Source organism: Salvia hispanica, chromosome 2 (genome assembly GCF_029641045.1).
Source record: "Salvia hispanica isolate PSC_SH4W2 chromosome 2, Shi_PSC_v1, whole genome shotgun sequence".
NCBI lineage: Eukaryota > Viridiplantae > Streptophyta > Magnoliopsida > Lamiales > Lamiaceae > Salvia > Salvia hispanica.
Genome location: NC_142693.1, coordinates 7,000,957 through 7,023,502, shown reverse-complemented (window position 1 = coordinate 7,023,502; position 22,546 = coordinate 7,000,957). Strand labels below are relative to the sequence as shown.

General features: G+C 34.0%; 2 protein-coding genes, 1 long non-coding RNA gene and 1 pseudogene across 3 annotated transcripts; 2 read left to right on the top strand and 2 right to left on the bottom strand.

Moving 5' to 3' along the window:
- Positions 1-5,599: 5,599 nt before the first annotated feature.
- On the bottom strand, positions 5,600-6,884 carry LOC125201934 (protein VACUOLELESS GAMETOPHYTES-like). The gene has a single exon (XM_048100234.2). It carries the CDS (start codon positions 6,701-6,703, stop codon positions 5,807-5,809), a length of 897 nt encoding a protein of 298 aa, XP_047956191.1. The 5' UTR covers positions 6,704-6,884; the 3' UTR covers positions 5,600-5,806.
- Positions 6,885-8,468: 1,584 nt separating this feature from the next.
- Positions 8,469-9,595, bottom strand: LOC125202205 (protein VACUOLELESS GAMETOPHYTES-like). Its single transcript, XM_048100569.2, has one exon. It carries the CDS (start codon positions 9,533-9,535, stop codon positions 8,738-8,740), a length of 798 nt encoding a protein of 265 aa, XP_047956526.1. The 5' UTR covers positions 9,536-9,595; the 3' UTR covers positions 8,469-8,737.
- Positions 9,596-14,109: 4,514 nt separating this feature from the next.
- On the top strand, positions 14,110-15,735 carry LOC125201697 (uncharacterized). Its single transcript, XR_016135377.1, has 3 exons — positions 14,110-14,252; positions 15,094-15,173; positions 15,264-15,735. It is a non-coding gene; the product is annotated as an uncharacterized LOC125201697 (long non-coding RNA).
- A 627-nt stretch (positions 15,736-16,362) lies between these two features.
- LOC125206225 (cytochrome P450 71A9 pseudogene) lies at positions 16,363-17,494 on the top strand (annotated as a pseudogene).
- The last annotated feature ends 5,052 nt before the right edge of the window (positions 17,495-22,546 follow it).

The following is a 22,546-nucleotide window of genomic DNA, read 5'->3' as shown; positions in this document are numbered from 1 at the left end:
TGGCATTTGAGTCATACTTTTATATATGGGTTTTATAATAAAATATAAGTATAAATGATGTTAGCGCCACTATAAAAAATGGTAAAAGTGAAATGTGACAAATATTTAAGGACAAACCGAAATGGAAATAAGTGATAAATTTTCAGGGATGGGGGTACTATTTTTAGTAAATGAACATCATATATACTATTCTCTCCGTCTCTCGTAATTTGTCAGCATTTGACCCGACACGAATTTTAAGAAATGTAATAGAGAGCGGATTGAAAAACAGTGACATATGAATCCTACTTTTATATATTAATTTTATAATAAAATGTGAGTGTGAATGAGTAAGTGGAATGTGAGGTCCATTATCAAAAATAGTAAGAGTGAAAAATGATATTAGGGACATATGAAAATGGAAATAAGTAACAAATTTTCAGGGACGGAAGGACGAGTTATTCGTACCGAGGGTTCGAATCCCTCTCTTTCCGTTTCCGTTGGTTACTTTATTTATTTATATTTTATATATTAATATTCTATTTTATTATTTTTTTTTCAATTTTTAAAAATCTTAGTGAAACGTGTGAATAGATAAAATCCTAAGAAAATATTAATTTTATTAATAAATAAGCGGAATCGATGAAATCTTGCTTGGTCTTCACTGGGAACTTGAGACGGAAGGAGTAACTCATTTTATTATAAAATTAATACTCACTTCGTCTCTGAAAAGTATGAATATATTTGATTATACGTGGATTTTAACGCATGATTGGTAAAGTAAGAGAAAGGTTTAGAAATGATAATGGAAGTAATTTTAGTAGAGAGTGACATCCACATTATTAGGAGCGTAGTTAAATTTTCAAAATTAGAAAATTCATTTTTTTTAAGGATTGGCTATAAAGGAAATAGTTTATATTTTTAGAGCAAGAGGGAGTAGTATATAAAAAGTGAACACAAGTTTTATTAACTTTTAATCTAATTTTCTTTAAATACTTTAAAAATTCTATGATGAGACAAAGTAAGATATACAAAATAATAAGGACTAATTTGTACCAAAAATACATGAGGGGGCAAAACTGGTACGAGTTGGATTAGGAATATAACAATTGTTGATGTATAATTAATGCAATTAATGTTTTGATATTTGATATTCAAGAGAGAAAAATTAATGCTGACGGTCGTTGTCACGTGCATGTGCGCCACGTAGACAATGAGAAATCCAAACCACTAACGAAATTAGACCTCTCGACATTTCCACGCATTTTTCCATGTAATTAAAATTTTAAATTATCCTTGTAATATTATGATTAAAGTTTTTACTCTAATTGCAACATCTAACATTTACTTCATCCACTAGATCAGTGCGTTCAAACTCAACTACCAATCGCAAATATGAATTTCACTTCATATTGAAATGAAATGCTATTTAGTATTTGTGTTTTTTTTTGTTCTAAAAAATTATCATTGCAATTATCAACTTTATAAATCACATAAAAACTAAAAACACAATTTATTATATTTTCTTTAATTTTCGTAGAGATGAATAAGTTAGATCGTAAAATGTGCACTCTTTACAAACATGGATGTATTTGCTAATGCTATATATATTAACCTTGTATTTAAAACTTATAATACTATGTCCTTGGAAAGTACAACCTCAAAAATTATGTGAAGAATAAATTCGCACCAATAGAAATTAAGGGATGTAGATAGATGCGTGAAAATATACAATAATTGCAACCTAACGTTGTATTCTCATAGTAACGTGAAAAAAACGAAGTTTGTCCGTAATTCATGTTCCACTCTTTAAATGCAAATTTGATTTATGTGTTTTTAAATGCAAGAAACTCAATGAGCATGACCACATTAAACATGGTCTGTCCACTTTCTCATTTAAAGTTTTCTTTGACTTTGCCCACTTTGCCACTCATGTGACATGATCATACACGTTTCTTTTTTATATTTGCCAAATATGTGTTTCATTTCATTTTTATTAAATTTTTATGTATAAAGATCATTTGAGTTTTTTGTTTGCATTTCATATCTATGTTTAGTCATAGGATAATGAAATTAAAAAAAAAAATCTAAAACTTGCACTATTAAGAATAGCAGTATTTCTTTTGAGATGAATTGGATAATAAAATTATAAAAGAAAATGATTGCGGAGACTCATTTGTGGTTGGAAGCAAAAATAAGTTGGACGAGAAAAAGTCGACCAATCATGTGTGTGTGAATTGGATTAAAAATGGCCCTATAACAAATTGAAGCTTGAGAAGAAATGATTATTATGCTTTTCTTCCTCGAAATTCTCTATTTCAAATGCTTTGACAAACAAATGACACAAACTTTATTTATTTTCAGATTGTTATGAGAAGAGAATTTTTTTCTCAACTGTAATTACATTTCGCCAATCTTAAAGTAGACGAAAAGTAATGATATTCAATTCCTTACAAGAAAAAAGTAGTTCAAGATCAAATAGTTAGTGTAGGGACCCCTACCTAATTACAAATATTTGAACAAGAAATTTTTTTATGACAATTCAATATGGACTCCTGAAGTTTAAGCAAATCACTATGTATGTATGCATGTATGTATGTATGTATGTATGTATGGATGGATGGATGGATGGATGGATGGTTGGAGATGTAGCATGTGAAGTGTGGGACAAAGTGATGCACAGTGTGAGGGGGACAAGTCTCCAACAAGAGCAATCATTGGCATGAAGAGAGCTGAGTGTACAGTCTCATTTTAAGCAAAATTTTGTGTATGTATGTATATGTATGGGAGTGGGGTGGGGGGCCAAGTGCAAGAGGCAGTCCTCCTGTGGTATGAGTATGAGTATGACCAATTATTGCACCACTGATTGAGTTGCTTTTCTGCTTTATATTTGTCCCACAAGTCCTTTTCAGACCTGCCCACACCCCTGTCTTCTTTATTCCACCTCTACTTCATTTCTATGCATCTTTTGTTTGGGGGTGGACTGAAGATCTTCTTCAATCTTGGACTCATTTCCCTACCCTGATTAATCAAGAGTTTCAAATCAGAATACCCATCTCATTTTGGGCATTGCCAATAAAAATGCTTTTTAAAAAGAGGATGCTTTTCCTCCAACTCATGATTAATAGATTGCTTCCAATTCCATCACCTTACTTCATTACACAGTAAATAGCAGAGTGGTGTTTGCTAGTTATAGCATTGGAACAGTAACAGTGTTATAATTGCCCCCTGAGATATGAAAGCATTTGTTAGTGCAAGATTAATAGGCAATAATTCCAGAATGTAGCAAGTAAGGTATTGGGTATTCAAAAAACCACATTTATGTTGATGAATGCAAAGCAATAGAATAAATAGGGTGAAATGCCAGTGAGCTTTGAGAAGTTCAGTGTTTCTTATTACCTTATGAGCTTCTCAAAAGTAAGGATATTTCTCTCAAAACAAGATTTGTAGTTGATAAACTGTTTATAAAAAAGTAAGGAGATCCAAAAACTTATTTTCCAAATAGATCCTATTTTGGCAAAAATGTTATTTGGTCATTTTAAACTAGTATAGTACTAGTATATTTTCAATCAGTCAAAGTGCAGTTTTTTTGAAACATGAGCTAAGTTCATATATGTTAACATGATCATTGCAAATTCACCCTCCTATCTTGGGAACCTCTGTTCCATCATATAGCAAAAACCAGGGATGTTACTTTTGCTATGGAAGGCAATATCTTTATTTATTTGAAATGATAAGATTAGAACAAAACAGGAATATGATAATGAAATAAACAGAATAATGAAAGAACATAACTTAAAGAGAGGTAGCAATGAATATATCCTTGACTATCAAAGAGCTAGATTTAGCATGTTGTTCAGCCAAATACAATACACCATCAAATATGTCAGATATGACTCACGTTTCAGACAAACGAGATTGTTATTAAAGTTTGTGGTCACACATAGAAAGAACTTATACATAGTAATTATGAAAGCAATGTTAGTAATCCCTGTCAAATTTGTAACACTAAACTACTATGTTCAATAGTATCTCAAGAATTGAAATTCAGTTGAGCATATGAATGGAATTACCACCATTTCTGCAACAGCAGCATGTGACACACAAACACACACACATAAATCTAGCTTCCTAACTCTCTCGATTCTATGAGCTTTAGGCCGTTGACGGACCTTCATGTTCAACCCAGATGGCATCTCACACTCACCCTCATCTCCACCACTGTTCCCATGAATCAGAATTACATTGTCACCAGACACATTGTAAAGAACTTGAATCAACATAGCTACCCGAGACAATAACAAGCCGAACAAAACAAGTGACCACAACAGGTTAACACATGATCTGTAGCTGGTGAAGATATGAAGATGTTTGAACATAAGAATCAACATACCATCAACTAGTACACAAGTTAACAACTGACCACATATATTACAATCACAAAACTACCACCTCTTTACACTCCTTCTTGGTCGGTGAATCCATCGCGCACGACAATGCCAGCATCTGCCCCACCAAATGCGAACTACCCATATTAGTCTATTACTCTTCTTATCTACTGGGCCTATATCATCAGTTTCATCAAGAATTCCACTCTCAACATCCCTGTGACAGTCACTCTCATGTCTCAAGGTATTTACATCAAATTACCCAACAAACTTAAGAAATTTTGCATTTAAGTATTGAACCATAAGGCCTTAGAGCTCAAGCTTTAGAGTGTTCATACAATTTTCTCCTCTTTTTTTTTTTATCAATTTTCTTTTCTTTTAGCCATGATTTTTTATTGATATAGACCGTCTTTTATTAAAATTACTACTATAAATCAATAGATAAAACTCGAACATCACTTTTCAACATAAAACTATAATAACTCCACTCAATGTCATTCAAACCATTTACTCCCAATCTCACCACCACCAACTACTTAATTCCCAAAAGAAGTGCTAGTAGCACTTCAATTGCAGGGAAATAGACTGATATAGCAATTCTTTATAAATTTATTTTGTGGATTAATGTTTTCAACAAAAAATACAGGCTTAAAAGGCTGAAACTGGCTTACTAGGAATTTATGAGGGATTAGACATCTATGAGGGTTGAGTCATAACCCCTAATGCCTGTATAACTCTCATGCATCAATATCACACAACATTCAACAAATTCAAACTCGAAAATTGCATTTAGTTTTATAAATTTATCTTGTTTTTCAAAACTTGATTTACTTTATCTCATTAACTCAAGAAATTGAATTCAAACAACGCTATTTTTCATAAATCAACTAATGAAAATCATTCAAACTCCACTTATGTTTTCTTTCAATTTTAGAAAATAGAAGTATGTTTGAATGGTTTTCATTAATTGTCAGTCGGCAAATAAGTCACATATAGAGAGTTGATTCATCACTAGGCAGCCTAAAATTGAATCTCAAATTTGTCAAGAAACGGCCGCTATACTTTCGTCAAGAAACTACCGCTTCATTTATGCTCATATACACTATACACAAATATTCATTAGTTGGTATATATATTCATGATAGTGAGTGAATTTTTTACGAGTCCAATTCATTTAAGCCAGCCAGAGTGCCAGACTACTATTCTTTCAAGAAGCCCGATCGAGACTCAAATTATGGAAAGGCCCGTTAAAAGAATAATCCTAGCTGCCAACCCTTTTAAACAAACGATTCACTATTCTTGGAAATTAAACTAGTACTAATAAAAAACACATTAAAAATACTAAAAATATAAAATGATAAGAGAAAAAAAAAAAAAAAACGCCTTCAAAGAACTTCTCCAAATCATGATAATCCGATACAAATAGTTAAGTGATAAAGCTAGTATGTTCCATCTCCACCACTATATCCTCCTTCCGCCGCCGCCGCTCCGTCAACACCTGCTCCACCGTCCATCCCCAAAACATCCACACAAAAGCCATTACCTCCTGCCCCTCCGCCACCGCCACCGCCTACACCAAACACTTCCTGAAAAAGAACTCCCGTCGCCGTCTGAGCAATGCCTCCGGCTACGCCTTCCACCGCCGCAAGCAAGACTTGATTCCCCAGCGTATTCACCGGCCTCACCCCTCCATAAACCGGCTGCCCCGCCACCACGCCTCCTTGATTATTCGGCCGATTCTGCGCCGCTGGAACGAACGACCTCGGCCGCTGCACAGGCGGAGGAACGACCGCGGCGACGCAGGTCAAATGGACGTCGAATTCGCAGGCGGCGCAGCGGTAGAGCCACGTCTTAGACCCAAGCTTCTTGCATACATCGCAGGAGAAGGAGTTTCCCTGGTAGGGCGCGGAGAAGGTGAGGGCGAGGGCGTGGTTGTGGAGGCGGTGGGTGAGGCTGAGCGGGAGGGAAGCGCAGGTGGTGTGGAGATCAACGCCGCAGGGGCTGCAGTGGTAGGAGAAGGCGTCGCCGTGGTTGCCGCAGGCGTCGCAGTTGAAGAGGCCCTCGGGGTAGACGGGCTTCGGGTAGAGGGTGAGGGCGTGCTGGTGGTCGAAGGGGTGCGTGATTTGGTGCGGGAGCTGGCTGCATTTCGGGTGGAGCCCAAAGCTGCAGTTGCTAATTATGCAGACGTAGGTTGCGGCTGCCGCGGCGGTGGGGAGGTTGCAGGCGGAGCAGTGTGGGGTTGGGGGGTTGTTGGAGAGGTGGAGGGGGTGTGGGTGGCTGAAATGGGTGATGGAAGGTGGCTCTGCGGCGGTGGCGGTGGTGGTTGGCTTCCCCATTTGAGATTGATTATACAAGTTTTTGCATGGTGGTTTAGTTTATGTAGTTGATGATTGACCATGTTAAGGGGGAAGAAGACAAAGATGGTTTACTTGTGCAAATTTGCAAAGTCAACCGTGATTGGATCAGGGCAGTTGGCTGTTGAGGTCAACTTATGAGGTGGGAGGAACAACGTCGGCGATACCACATAGTTTGACATGGTCGTCACTTGTCATAAATATGTCTCAATTTGTCATTAAATACTTTGGTAAAATATTTCATTATCATGCACTCTCCTGAACATTTCATTATAAAATTAACAATTCATATTCTACTAACTTTTTTTTATATACTTTTCTTCACATTTTATAAAAACACAATACCGAATTAAAAGAGACTTTAGATTATTGATGAAGGGATTATGCAAAAGAAAATCAAAGAAACTCATTTTTTTTGTCTATTTTTATTATATATGGAGTACATTATTGGTCAAGCTCACAAGTTTTAAATAAATGTGATGAGGAGACTAAAATAATTAATTCATTTGATATACTACAAGTGGATTAGTGATGCACCATAATGCAGGGGAAGACTTGTTCTGTTGGCACGAGGAATCAGAAATCAATTGGGCAACGCGAAAATGACAATATTTTCCAATACGAAAGATTTTAAATTTGATTTGATGTGATTTGATCCAGCTAATACGTATTCCACTTGATGAAATGAAAGAGGCTGTTATCTACCCTTAATCAAAGCATTTTTCAATATCTTAATCTAATCATTTTTCAATACCTTATTGTTAAAATTTACTAATAAAATCTACTCCAGAGATATATTACTGGTTATTGCTCAATTAGGTATGGAGAAAGTGAACTTGATAGTTACAAGCCCAAGTTATAGGAAATTAACTACGTGCTGAATAAATCCACGAATCTTGTAAATTGTAATGTATTGCTCCCTCCGCCGCTATTTATTGTCTCATTTTGGCTTGGTATGAGTTACTTCCTCCGTCCGCGAATAGGAGTCTCGTTTCTCCATTTTAGTCCGACTGTGAATATGAGTCATTTTTACCATAAATGGTAATAGGGTCCCAACTTCCACTAACTTATTCCACTCACATTTCATCAACTTATTCCACTAACATCTTATAATAAAACTAATACTCCTATATATAAGTGGGATTCGCATTCCATTAACTTATTCAGCGCATTTATCTTTACATTTCATAAAATACGTACCCAAACCAAATATGACTCTTATTATGAGACAAATGGAGTATAATAGTAGAATTTAAGTAAAATGAGTTAATTGAATGATGGGTCCACATCTACTTAAAATGAAAAAGAAAAAGTAAATAAGATTTTAAATCACAAACATTCCAAATGGCAAAATGCGACTTTAAATCATGGACAAAAGATATTGAATTTACTTATGAGGTAGGTTCATATATTTTCATTTAGTAAAAAGAAATGCGACTTTAAATCATGGACAAAAGATATAGAATTTACTTACGAGGAGGTAGGTTCATATATTTTCATTTAGTAAAGAGATGATCAGAATAAGTTTCTCATCTGAGTAAGGATGAATTTAATGCATCTTATTTGACTTTATGAGCATCCTTTCCACAAGATTAAATAACCAGCAGGGCCAGCCTAACATTTAATTCTCCGGCTTGATATATCAGTCAACCAAGACTTGTTTGCTTGAATGAGTAAAAGATGACTACTCCCTCATAAATCCTCATTTCAACAATTAATACACTAAGCGATAGGGACTAACCAAATGGACAGAAATCGAGCCCTTGACCTCATGTTTAAGAGACGAGAACCAAATGGGCAGAAATCGAACCCTTGGCCTCATGTTTAAGGGACGAGATGCTGAATCACCACACCAACAATATTGATTCAGATCACCTTTATTTACAAATACAATTGTATAGAGCACAACATTCAATAATTTTATTTGGAAACTTCTCAAGTCCAAATTGGTAGAAAAACACAATGACTGTAAACAGAAACAGAATCAGACAAGCCATCCTTTTCAGGCTTGGATATTCAGAGCAGTCCTCCAATAAAGTCTAGCCCTCCTCCGCCGCCACCAAGTAAAGATTCCAGTCCTCCGCCACCAAGCAAAGATTCCAATCCTCCTACTCCATTAATATCAAGGCCACTGCGATTGAGAGCAGACATCAACTGCATCATCTGCTGCAACTGCCTATCACCACCGCCTCGGCCCGCCTGAGCCAACGCATTATTAATCTGAATCATCTGCATCATCTGTTCATTCGCAGGAACACCCAAAGCAGCACCACAATGAGGGCGAGGCGCCGCAGTAGCCGCGCATTTCAAATGCGCATCAAATCCACACGCGATGCACCTATAGAGCCAGTGATCCCCGCCATGGAAGCTGCAGACATCGCACACGAAGCTCTTGGTATCGTAAGGGGCCGCGAACGCGAGCCCGAGCTTGTGAGCATGGCGCGGCGTGGCCAGGGACAGGGGCGCGGCGGCGCAGAGTATGTGCAGGTCGAGGCCGCAGGGCTTGCAGTGGTAGGAGAAGCCGGAGCCGCGCTGGGCGCAGGCGTCGCAGCTGAACTCGCCGCCGGCGTAGGCCGGCTCAGCGAGGAGTGTGAGAGGGTGTTCCTTGTGGAAAGGGTGGGTGATGGCGTTGGGCATTTGGAAGCATTTTTGGTGGAGGAAGAAAGAGCAGATTGTGCAGGAGTAGATCATGCCGGAGAGCTTCAGCTTGCATCCTGAACAACAAGATGGATTGGTGGCGCCGCCGTCGGCATGGGAGATGAGAGTCAACGGGTGTGGATGGCTGAAATGGGATTCACTCTGTATCCTTCCCATTTTGGAGCCACAACATACAAATCCTAGCACTAGTGATCATTTTTATTTAAGGTTAATTGATTGACTTTTGAAGAGGTCAACTTTTATTAGGGGTATTATAAATAGGAGTTTTTGTTATCTCTTGAATTATTCATTGAAGAAATACAATTATCTTTTATTATATTTTACTTTTCTTGTCGTTGTTCATTGGTTGCTCGATGGAATTCCTTCTGCGAACAGACGTCTTTAATCTGGCGATTTCTAGCCATTATTCTCCGTAACGTGTTTACTCGTATCAATGTGTAGTTATTTAAACTATTGCCTAGATAAATGTACATGTCAGTAACTCAACTTTAAGTAAACTAGATCTATATTTTTTCTCCTTAGACCATCTCCAACAGTACTGCAAAACCTAAAATGCAGTAGAAAAACACCTCCAATGGTACTGCAAAACCAATCCCATTATAGATTTTTAAAGAAAAAATACCTATCTTTTGGTTTGCACTAGAAGTATACCAAAAACGCTTTTCATAGTTTGAGTTATTGCATTCAAGTCCAAATCAATTTATATTTATCAAAATAGAAGAATAGAAGATAGAAAAATTAAAATATAGAAGAAGAGAAGATAGAAAAGTTAAAATACAGAAGATTGAAAAACTTACAGACACATTTTAGCGGCGCGAGGAAGAAGAAGCGTGAAATAATAACCTAATCCAATCTTATTTATATTTGATTAGTTATTAAATAGTTGGCTGGCCCATATTATTATCATTATATTATTCAACATAATTATAAAAAATCTATTATTTTACTTAGAGTCGTTACTTTTCAATACATAATCAAATTTTCTTAGATATATTAATAATTTATCGGTACATATAAATATGGAATCAATATTTTTGCAGAATTTTATTAGATAGATTAATAACTTAGCGGTACATATAGATTTACGGAATCAATTATTTTATTTGTTAATTAAATACTATACGTACATTAATATTATTCAAACCAAATATGTTATTAAATATAACAGAAAATAGTTAAACATTAGTAATTAAATACTATACGTACATTAATATTGTTCGAACATTGAGTTTTAGTTATTTTATGTGTACGTCGTAGTATGTTTATGTACTTGTGGTATTTTAAAATGAATTTTAATTTTGAGTTTTAGTTATTTTATGTGTACATTGTAATATTTTTTTATAGTATTTTTTATTTTTTTAAAATTTTATAATTTATTATTTAATAAATAATAGATTTCATATTTAGTTATATTAATTAATAAATCTTATATTATTATTTAATTTAATTAAGATATTGACAAAGTGTCATGGGGTTAGTGTATAATTTAGATGAAATATATTGGTATGATTGAAAAGTATAAAAAGTTAGTGTGTGAGGAATATTCTTTTAGGTTTGAGTTTAGTGTAAATGGTTGGAGCAAAATCAATATTTAGTGTGACATTTACACTAAAATAGCTTTGAGTTTAGTGCAATGGTTGAAGATGCTCTTTAATAGTAGTACTCAAAAACCAATCTCATTTTTGCTTTTTGAGAAAAAAATACCTATCTTTAGGTTTACACTAAACAAAAACCTAAAAGTTTTTCAAATTTTGTGAATAAAAAATGCATAATATAGAGAATATTCTTTTAAGTTTGAGTTTGGTATAAATGGTTGGAGTAAAATCATATTTGATGTTATATTTACACTAAAATGAATTTGAGTTTAGTTTAAATTGTTTGAGATGCTCTTATGACCTTTGCCTCTTCACTAAATGAAGACTGTGTGTGGCATTAGTCAAATCAGTCTATAAAAAATTTTCAAACTGGTGGAGGCTGATCATGAGTATCTATTTTCCTTCAAGTCTATAGAGAAGAAATACCACGCTCAGGCTAATTTGCATGATTTGTTGTCCCAAAAATTTTTATGCTAGCTCCAGAGAGAAACGACAATTTTGTTTGAGCACGACATGTCTAGATTATTAAAAATAAAATAAATTCACTTGATAGATTATATAAAGAAAACCATAAATATCGTATCAGACTAAGGCAATCTATTAATTGTAATCATATGATGCAACACTCCTTTCTCGTGAAGATGTATATTTGGCTAATTATTCAATAACTTAAATATGTTTTTTTCTTAGTACTATTATCATTAGGTAGGCTTAGAATATTACTCTCTCCGTCCCACAAAGATAATCTCACTTTGATCCGGCACGAGTTTTAGAAATATAATGAAAAGTGAATTGAAAAAGAGTCCTACTTTTAAAGTATTAGTTTTATAATAAAATGTGAGTAGGAATGGATTGGTGAAATATGAGGTCCACCACCAAAAAATGGTAAAAGTGAAATGAGACAAACTTTGTAGGACGGACCGAAATGGAAAAATGGGACAATCTTTGTGGGACGGAGGGAGTATTAGGCTTCGGAAAACAAGACGCTTATGACTCAACCAAACACCCCCGCAAATAATCAAGAGCTAATAAAGATGAAGAATTCTAGTTAGAGACAGCAAAATAGAAGAGCGGAGCAGTGAAACTGAAAAGGTATACATTATAAATGATAAATCATATTAGGGCTTTTTTTATAAATAACAAACTATATCAGAGACGGAATAATAAGAAAATAGTTCATATTTTTCAGAGATAGATGCATTTAATAAGTCTATATTTGCCTATAATAATGTACCTTTGTTTTTAGAAGAACTTAATATATGTGAGACGGTTGCGAATAGAGGCGAGCGGGATGAGACAGCACACCGCACGTCCGCACACTTGAGAGGGAAAATTAGCAGCCGCAAGCCAAACACACGTCTTAGCCACTTAGATGGTGCCATTGGCATTGCTGACACTCCCGAAATGTGAGCATTTTCAAAACAAGATTTTATTTATGAAAATCAATTGAAAATATAAACATGTGTCAAAATTCATAATGACTCATACTTAAGTTGGCCCTGAATAGGAAAAAAAAAAAAATACTACGACGTACTACTTAATTTGTGGAGTAAGATATAGTACTGTAGTACTTAAGTAAATCCTACACATCCGGAAAGTTTGTAGTACTAGTATAAATTATTTTCTCACCCTATTTGTTAGTGTATTCATTTTGGCATACACTCTAGTACATATAGCAACCAAATTGATTCTACATCAAGTGTCACGAGTTCCTGAATTGTGAATGATATATACTGTGTACATTTTAAATTTTTCGTCCATTTCAATTTGTTGGTTTAAGATGAAGTTTGATTTCTCTATCACATGTGTACAATTAATTCAACGTTATAGTTATACACATAACATGTATAATAATTCGTTGATAATTAAATTTGCATTATAGTTTGTGTATGTGTACAGTGTATATGTAGTTCGCGATCTTATCTAGTAGACACGACTCATACAAAAACTAAAATATAACCAAGTATTATAATTCGTTGTAATTAAATTTGTGTTATAGCTAGTGCATGTGTATATGCAGTTCGCGATCTTATCCAGTAGACACCACTCAAACAAAAACTAAAAAATGTGACAGTTCTTTTTCTATCCTTCTCTCCCCATAATCACGAAAATCTAAACATGCCAACAAACTCATACAGCCGGACTTACCATCGCTATCGTTCATCGGCAATCTACAGTCTACACCAGTTAATTTGATATTCGGTCTCCGCCACCTCTCCAACAAGTAGCTAGAGCCCCGTCATGTCCCTCAAGCTAGGATTCCGCCTTGGTTCAGATGATTTTACCTTATTTTTACCAAAAATTTATATATGTGATCACAGTTGCGAGCGGTGTTGTATGGGCTGACACTATGAGACAGTTCATGTGAAAGGAAAAACTGGCGACCGCTCGCCTGACATACGTGTGGTGCATGTTGCACGCTCAACCACTGAGATGGTGTCATTGCCGACATACCTTGGAATGCGAGCATTTGAGCATTATCAACTGATAAAAGAAAAAGTTAATTATAGACATCTAATTTATTGATGAACAATTAAAACAAAAGGCAACTGCTAAAAATCACAACGATCCATACTTAAGTCGGCCCCTTAATCGGTAAAACATTATACTTCTTGTGAGATATATTTAAGTAAATCCTATACATTTAGAAAGTTTTTATCAATTATTTTCTCACCCCATTTGTTAGTGTATTGGTTGTAGCATACATTGAATAAATTAATAATGCACATTTTCCCACCTCTTATCGCTATGTATTTGGAAATAGGATTTTCTCACCCCATTTGTTAGCGCATTCTTTGTGGAATACAATGAATAAATTAATCATGCATATTTGGGGAAGTTTTTATAAGTATTTTCCACCTCATCATATATCTATGTATTTAGAAATAGGCTTCCCACACACAATGGAAACTTGTTGATTTAGTACTATATAGAAAATTATGACTATTTAATACAAAATGATTGTCTAGTTGGACCAATATATCTAAGGGATAACTAAAAGTCATTAAAGTTAAAAAAACCCATTCACTTCTTCTGACCACGAGTAAACAAAATCATATAGTACTATTATAGCTAGTTATAACTTTTGCATAATAATTGAAATATTTCACGGGGTTTAGAATATTTTAGAGCCTAATTTATAATAAGTGTATGTTTGGTACTCATTTTATTTCAAATCACTCGTAATAAGATTTTAGCATCTCCTAAAATATCCCTCACTCTTCACGTTCACGCTCTTTTGCAGTTACCGCGAGAGAAGCTACTACCTAGAGGCTAAGGTAATTGCTTTCTGTTTGGCAAAATTTAGTTGGGAAAATAGCTATTGCAGGAGATCTCAGGGTTTACCATACAGATTCAAGCCTCTTCGCATTTTCCCCTAGGTTTTGTGTCAGCGCCAATTTCTCAAATCTTCTAATTAGGATTTTATTGATTTGATTTACGCTTAATATGGGATAATATGAAACTGATTGAGGTTTGCTTTCAGCAATTGTGTTATATTTTTATAGAATGCAGAAACGAAACAGGGCTATTTTAAATGTTGAATGTTGGAAAAGTTGCGAAGAGGGTTTAAATTAACCTAATATTATTATTTTATTTTATTTTATTTTTTTCTGGTGAAATACACTAGTAGAAGTTTGTTTTCAGCTTTTTGGTTAAACTGTTTAGGGCCATTATTGTGTTATTGCTTGTTGGATGATTTGTTGTTTTTACTGATCATTCTGTTTTTTCTTGTGAGAATACATCTAGATGTATTGTTTTAGAGATTACTGTGTTTACAGGAGGCTCATGGATTTTCATTTTTATGTTTAGTGTTGTTGTGTTGCTTTAGTGAAGATACATTGGCTTTTAGGCAATATGAGTGGAGCTTTTCAAGGTTCATATCTTGTTCTTGCTTGTTTGTGGCGCATTTATTTTCATTTTCATGGATAGTATAACTTCAATTAGATTGATTATTTCCCATTTTGATCATTTGCTTGATGTGTGTTGTGTTCTGATCTAGCTCACTTCATGTATTGTGCTGTGGTTTCGTTTTTATTAGTCCTTCAAGTAGTTACTGCTGTGTGTTTTATCTTCAAGCAGTGACTTAACATTTGCTTTTCTTACTGATTTGAGCTACAGCTTGTTATCGGTTTTACGCACTTTTCTAGCTGAGGCCTGAGCTTCAAACCGCACTTAAGACATGAGTAATGTGACCGAAGGTTAGTGACTCTACTCATTAATCTTGTAAAAAGTTAGTATTTTTTTAACTGATACAATGATGTGTACTTATTGCTGTAATTTAAAAATAGATAGCAACGATACGGGGTATAGTAGGCCTCTTGAAGGGATGGCAGGTGTTATTGCATTACTTGGTAAAATGCATGAGGATACAAATGTTACACTGCTACATTTGTTCACTCGGATTGGACATGAGGTTGATTTAAGCAAAACGAGAAGGGAGTTGTTCAATCTCTTGGGTAATATTCCCGATCTTTCACTCACTGACAAATTCGTTGTTTGTGAGACTCTTGGAGGAAATCCGGCACGGCTAGATCTGTTTATGGGGCTGCCTGATTCTGTGAAACCTGCATATGTCTTGCGTGTTCTCAAGGAGAGGGGGCAGCGTCAGGAATAAGCAATCTTTGTAACCAAGTATTGGCTGCGTTGTAGGGAAGCTTTTGGTGATATGTAATTTGTTACTTTTGGTTACCGGAAATATGAGAACTTTTGGTGATATGTAAAGATTGTGACCTTATATGGTAGTAGTACTAAATTGAAATCTGGATGTGTCAATTTAATTTGTTATTATTCTTGATTGAAAATTGTGGAGACTGCTTGTGTACTAGATTTGTTAACAAAGTATAATAATTTTTTTTAAACGTTTTATTAAAAAAACTAAGTCACAATAAACCAATTTTAGATGCATAAGAATTTTGTTTTGAATCAGAATAGAGCTGGAACTGCAGTTCGACGAGTCCTATCTGTCGGCGTCGCTGCAGGACTTCTGAAGCAGGAGATGGAACATCATTGTCTTGAAACTTTTGAAGCCTTTTGTGTACGCGCCCGTATTGAATTTCTCGACGTGTGTCATGGGTCGTAGATGGCCCCCTTTGGCCGCTATAATTGCCTCCATTTTTTCGTGTCCAGGGTGATGCATGAGCTCATCATCTACTACATGGTCCAGCAGCAGCTGACCTTGTGGCGCATTCACCGCCTTTATTATGCTCCACGGCTTGGTTTTGGCAGCAGAGGTGGTAGTTAAGAAAGTCTTAATTTCATGATACTAGTTTATGGTGACTAATTCGTTATCTCGAGATAGTTTGATTTTAGGGTGACTAATCCACATGATTTGTTATCCTTCCCATTTTTGGAGCCACAACTTCTACTTCCAAGCACAAATATATAAACATGCCACCAAACCCACCGGGGCCACGGGGGCTGCCATTCATCGGGATTCTGCACCGGATCGACGACCGATCTCCGCACACGTACATCCGCCGCCTCTCCAACAAGTACGGCCCCGTCATGTCCCTCAAGCTCGGACTCCGGCCAGTCGCTGTGATTTCCTCTGCAGATGCCGTGAAAGAGATCATGAAATCACACGATGGATTGATAGACTGCTTGGTATGAATAAAAAGTTTGGCAAGAATTTTCATGACATGGATTCTTTCTATGAAGAACTAATTGAAGAGCATATGGATCCGAATAGGCCGAAATCTATGGAGGGAGACATCATTGATGTATTGCTACGGATTAAAGAAAATGGAACGACGTCGTTTGAGCTTACATTGGACCACGTCAAAGCACTACTTATGGTATATATATGTTAATGTAATGAATATTGTATTTGGTTAGTTAATTTGAGTGAACATATTATGACTATTGTAGCCTTGTTTGTAGAATGTTTCAGCTGCGTTCGTGTGGGCGATGGCAGTGTTGGTGAAGAAGCCTTTGTTGATGAAGAAATTGCAAGCGGAGATAAGGCAGTTAGCCGGAGAGAAGTATTTGATCGATAAAAAGACATAGAGAAACTTCCGTATTTAAGGGCAGTTGTGAAGGAGAGTTTGAGCTTGTATCCACCGGCTCCACTTTTAGTACTACTAGAGACGACCAAGAAATGTAGTGTAAATGGTTATGAAATCGAAGGTGGAAGTACGGTGTATGTCAATGCTTGGGCTATTGCAAGAGATCCAGCAATGTGGGAAAACGAGGATGAGTTCTTGCCAGAGAGGTTTTTGGAGTCTGACCTTGATCCGAGGGGCCAGCCTCCGGAGTTGATCCCTTTTGTATTCGGGAGAAGGTGTCCGGGGATCAGAATGGCTATGGCTGAGATGGAACTTGCATTGGCAAATGTTGTGTGCAAATTTGATTGGGAATTGCCAGTTGGAATGAAGGAAGCGGATATCGATTTTGAGGTTTTGCCCGGAATCACAATGCATAAGAAGAATGCTCTTCGCCACCTTCCCAAGCTTGTGATTGCATAGATCTTTATAGACTATCTACTTATTATAAATTAGGCTCTAAAATGTTCTAAACCCTGTGAAATATTTCGATTATTATGCAAAAGTTATAACTAGCTATAATAGTACTATATGATTTTGTTTACTTGTGGTCAGAAGTGAACGGGTTTTTGAACCTTAATGACTTTTAGTTATCCCTTAGATATATTGGTCCAACTAGACAGTCATTTTGTATTAAATAGTCATAACTTTCTATATAGTACTCCCTCCGTCCCATAAAAATTGAGTCGTATTCCTTTTTAGTCCGTCCCAATAAAGTTGAGTCATTTCCTTTTTTAACTAAAGACAAAACATCTAATCACTCTTATTTTATTCCATCATTTACTTTACTCTCTCTTATCTTTCCTACTTTTTTTCATCTCTCATATTTATTTAATATAAATTCTTAATCTCCGTGCCCAAAAGTTTTGTCTCAACTTTTATGGGACGGAGGGAGTACTAATCAACAAGTTTCCCTCGTGTGGGAAGCCTATTTCCAAAGAGTGATGCTAAATGGCCATAATGTGGCCGGCCATAAAAATAAAATATTAATAAAAATCTGTACATTTAATGCTAATTTAGTTGAAGTTAGGTCATCTTGAAAGTATCATTTTTCTAAATTGTTTTAACCTTGTGCATAAATAGGGGGTAGAGTACAATTAATAATAAATAATCTTGGAAATATTGAATTGTGTATATGTACGTTTCCTTTGTGTCATACTATTTCTTTCGGGTTTTTCTCTTTTCTTTGTACTTTTATTTATGTTTTAATATATTACTCTCTCCGTCCTACTTTAGGAGTCCCGGTTTACCATTTTTTAATGTCCAACTTTAAGAGTCCCGGTTGGAATATTCCATAATTGGTAATAGGTCCCACACTCTGCTCATCTTTTCCCACTCATATTTTATTATAAAACTAATATATATATAAGTAGGACTCACATTCCACTATTTTTTTTCACCAACTTTCCTTTACATTTCTTAAAACCCGTGCCGAACTCAACCGGGACTCCTAAAGTGGGACGGAGGGAGTATTATTTAATTTTTTTATATATAACTACTTTTAAATTAGAATATAAATATATTCATGATATTAAAATTCTATAATTGGTATTTAGATTCACTTACAAATGAAATAATTTAAACTATATTATATTTAACATTAATATTTAAATAACTTATAAATAAAATAAATGTAACATTATACTATAAAATTATTTTATATAAAATTAATTCAAATGTTTTGAGGAATGATTGTTCCAATATTAAAAGTGTAATATGGTATATTGAAAATATATTATTATTAAATAATATAGTACTCTCTCCGTCTGCGAATAGGAGTTCCGTTTTTCTATTTTAGTCCGCCCCGCGAATAGAAGTACTTATGAAATTGATGGATGGAGATTAATTGACATCTTTAAAATAAATTTGTGCAGGACACTTAATAAGAAAATATTTAATTAATTCTTAGTAAAATAGAAATAGTACAAGTAATTTGGGATGAGAAAAAAAAATTCTAATAGTATTAGATGGATGTAGCAGTAACTAGTAGTAGTAAATTGTACAATATGAATTGTCATTTAAAGGTACAAATGATACAATAAGGTCCTACAAAGCAAGGAATATTATTGTTATAAACAAACTCAATAATACAATATCATATACAATTGAATTTAATACTACTATAATATATTGAAATTTACAATCACAAAAATTGAATCAAGGATTAATGATATTTCCACCTGAGATTGGAAATATAATGCAAATAAATAGTGTACAATGCAAATTAGTTATAATGCAATCCGTGGAAATTCGCTTACAATTTATATTATAGATAGTTTATTTCTCATTATTGATAATTTATTTTGCATTATATACCGTCTATATCTATAATGTAAAAATAAATTTTATAATGCAAAATACACAGTATACAATGCAATCTACGAAAAATTTACCTACAATGCCTACTAATGTTTTGCTTAACAACATTATTATTTTGCACTATATGTGTCCCATGGCAGCTTGAGATTGGAAGGATGTTAATTGTTTTTGAAGTATTGAATTAATTAATAATTATTATCATATAATAGTAACTATTTTAATATTGATCTAATAATACATATATTTATTATGATACCATATTTAATATAGTTAGAAATCATATTAAACTAGATGACTATATTATAAGATAAAAACAACCATAACTATACCAATAATAATAACAACTAATCAATCGGCACCTTTAATTGTTCAATTTAGTCCAAAATCAATTGAAACAATCAATTATTCAAATAAATCTATTAATACTAACTATTGATATATAATGAAGGAAAAATGAAATACTACGTACCTTGTGTAAGAATCTTACATGAACATCTTCATCGTTTAATGCACATTTAGTATTATTTGTTTTATTTTATATATTTAATTTAATTTTAATATGTTAAAAATATTATTCATATTTTCAATTCTACAAAATTTATAAAATTTAAAACCTCATTTGTTTTTTTTGTTTTTTTATTCATTGATGGTTTAATGCTTAATTTTTTAACTTTCATTAATGATACAACATTAAAAATTATACGAATTATGATTGTTATATAAGTATATAATGAGTGTCATTAGTTAATATTGTTAAGTTGTTTTATTAAATATATGACTCACCGTATTCAAAATTGTTCGTTAAATTCTACTATGATATATTAAGACAAATATTTAACAATATAATTGTTCAATCAAAATTAATTTAATCGGGGAGATCGAATATAAGTGGAAATCAATCGATTAATATGTGTTAACGTATTTTATAATGTATAGTCTAGATTAATAATTTAATTATGTTAAAATATGAAATAGAAATATAATTAACTATATATACCAATATATCACATTATAAGAATAAAAAAGAGCGTATTATCTAAATGAAATAATATTATTACTATTACTTACTTATATTTCTCTTTGACTGATTTTAATAAATAGAATACTTTTTTTAAAAGTTTATTTTTACTTGAGTCTATATAGTGATGAAATATTCACTTTTTTATAATTGAGATAGGCTAGATAAACTAAAATTTAGAAGAAATGAGAAAAGGAATAAAAGGTGGGAAATTTGCATACTCTTGAAGGATATGTTATAATAGACCAGTGGAGAAGCCATTTTTTTTTATTCTCCGGCGAAGAAGTAAGGATGAATAAATGCATTAAAGATTTGTAGTTATTCAATAGTGATTGGATAAGTAAATGCATACTATAAAAAGGACAATTAAGTAAAAATACTAAAGCACTCAAAACTGAACTTAATATATTTAATATTTTAGAAATTTAATTACTATTATATCCTTGTGTGGCCAGTCATAATGTGGCCACATAGCATTTCCCATTTTCAAATACATAGAAATATTGATGAGGTGGAAAAACACTTATAAAAACTTCCCCAAATATGCATGATTAATTTACTCATTGTATTCCACAAAGAATACGCTAACAAATGGGGTGAGAAAATCCTTTTTCCAAATACATAGTGGTAGGAGGTGAGAAAATGTGCATGATTAATTTATTCAATGTATGCTACAACCAATACACTAACAAATGGGGTGAGAAAATAATTGATAAAAACTTTCCAAATGTGTAGGATTTACTTAAATATATCTCACAAGGAGTATAATGTTTTACCGATTAAGGGGCTGACTTAAGTATGGATCGTTGTGATTTTTAGCAGTTGCTTTTTGTTTTAATTGTTCATAAATAAATTAGATGTCTATAATTAACTTTTTTTAAATCAGTTGATAATATGTTCAAATGCTCGCATTCCAAGGTATGTCGGCAATGACACCATCTCAGTGGCTGAGCGTGCAATATGCACCACACGTATGTCAGGCGAGCGGTCGCCAGTTTTTCCTTTCAGATGAGCTGTCTCATACTGTCAGCCCATACAATACCGCTTGCAACCGTGATCACATATATAAATTTTTGGTAAAAATAAGGTAAATCCATTTGGACCAAGGAGGAATCCTAGTTTGAGGGACATGACGAGGCTCTAGCTACTCGTTGGAGAGGTGGCAGAGACCGATTGTCAAATTAACTGGTGTAGACTTCAGATTGCCGATGAACGATAGCGCTGGTGGGTCCGGCTGTATGAGTTTGTTGGCATGTTTAGAGTTTAGTGATTATGGGGAGAGAAGAATAGAAAAGGAACTGTTACATTTTTTAGTTTTTGTTTGAGTGGTGTCTACTGGATAAGATTGCGAACTGCTTATACATATCCACTAGCTATAGCGCAAATTTAATTATCAACGGATTATAATACTTGGTTATATTTTATTTTTTGTATGAGTCGTGTCTACTAGATAAAATCGCGACTATCTCTGAAAAGTATGAACTATTTTCTTATTATTCCGTCTCTGATATGGTTTGTTATTTATAAAATTAGCCCTAATATGATTTGTTATTTAAAGAGTAAAGGCCAAAACTGGTCCTGAACATATGACCATTTTACGATTTTGGTCCTAAACTTTATCTTTTGAATTTTTTGGTCTTGTACATTTCAAATCGGATCGCAATTAGTCCTCCGTTTACAATTCCGTTAATTTTATAACAGTCAACGGGTTTAACCCAATTTTGACCAATTAAAGCTCTTAATTATGATTTTTAAGTCATTAATTATATCATTAATTATTATTCCATTTATTATTCCTAATAAAACAAAACAAATATATTGACAATAATATATCATTAATTAGGTCACAAATCGGACGGCGAGATGATTGAGTGGCTACTGCAGCAAGCGGAGCCGTCGGTGATCGACGCCACCGGCACCGGAACAATTCCGGCGAATTTCACCTCGCTGAATAGTTAAAGAGAAAAAAATAAAAATAAATTGCACAATGTCCATGCCTCTATATAATTAGTGATAATGGAACTAAGGATTCTAATAAAATGAATCCACCGCTTACCGACGTCATCATAATCATATGAATAAGATTAATTAATTCATTAGACCCAACATTAAATAAAACTAGACTAAATCCTCAATTTTTTAAACCTTACGTGAAATCCCAAAGTGGGATTCCCTTTTCTCTTTCCGAGCGGCA

Coding starts and splice junctions, on each gene's coding strand:
- LOC125201934 (XM_048100234.2), bottom strand. CDS start 6,703: ATGGGGAAGCCAACCACCACCGCCACCGCCGCAGAGCCACCTTCCATC.
- LOC125202205 (XM_048100569.2), bottom strand. CDS start 9,535: ATGGGAAGGATACAGAGTGAATCCCATTTCAGCCATCCACACCCGTTG.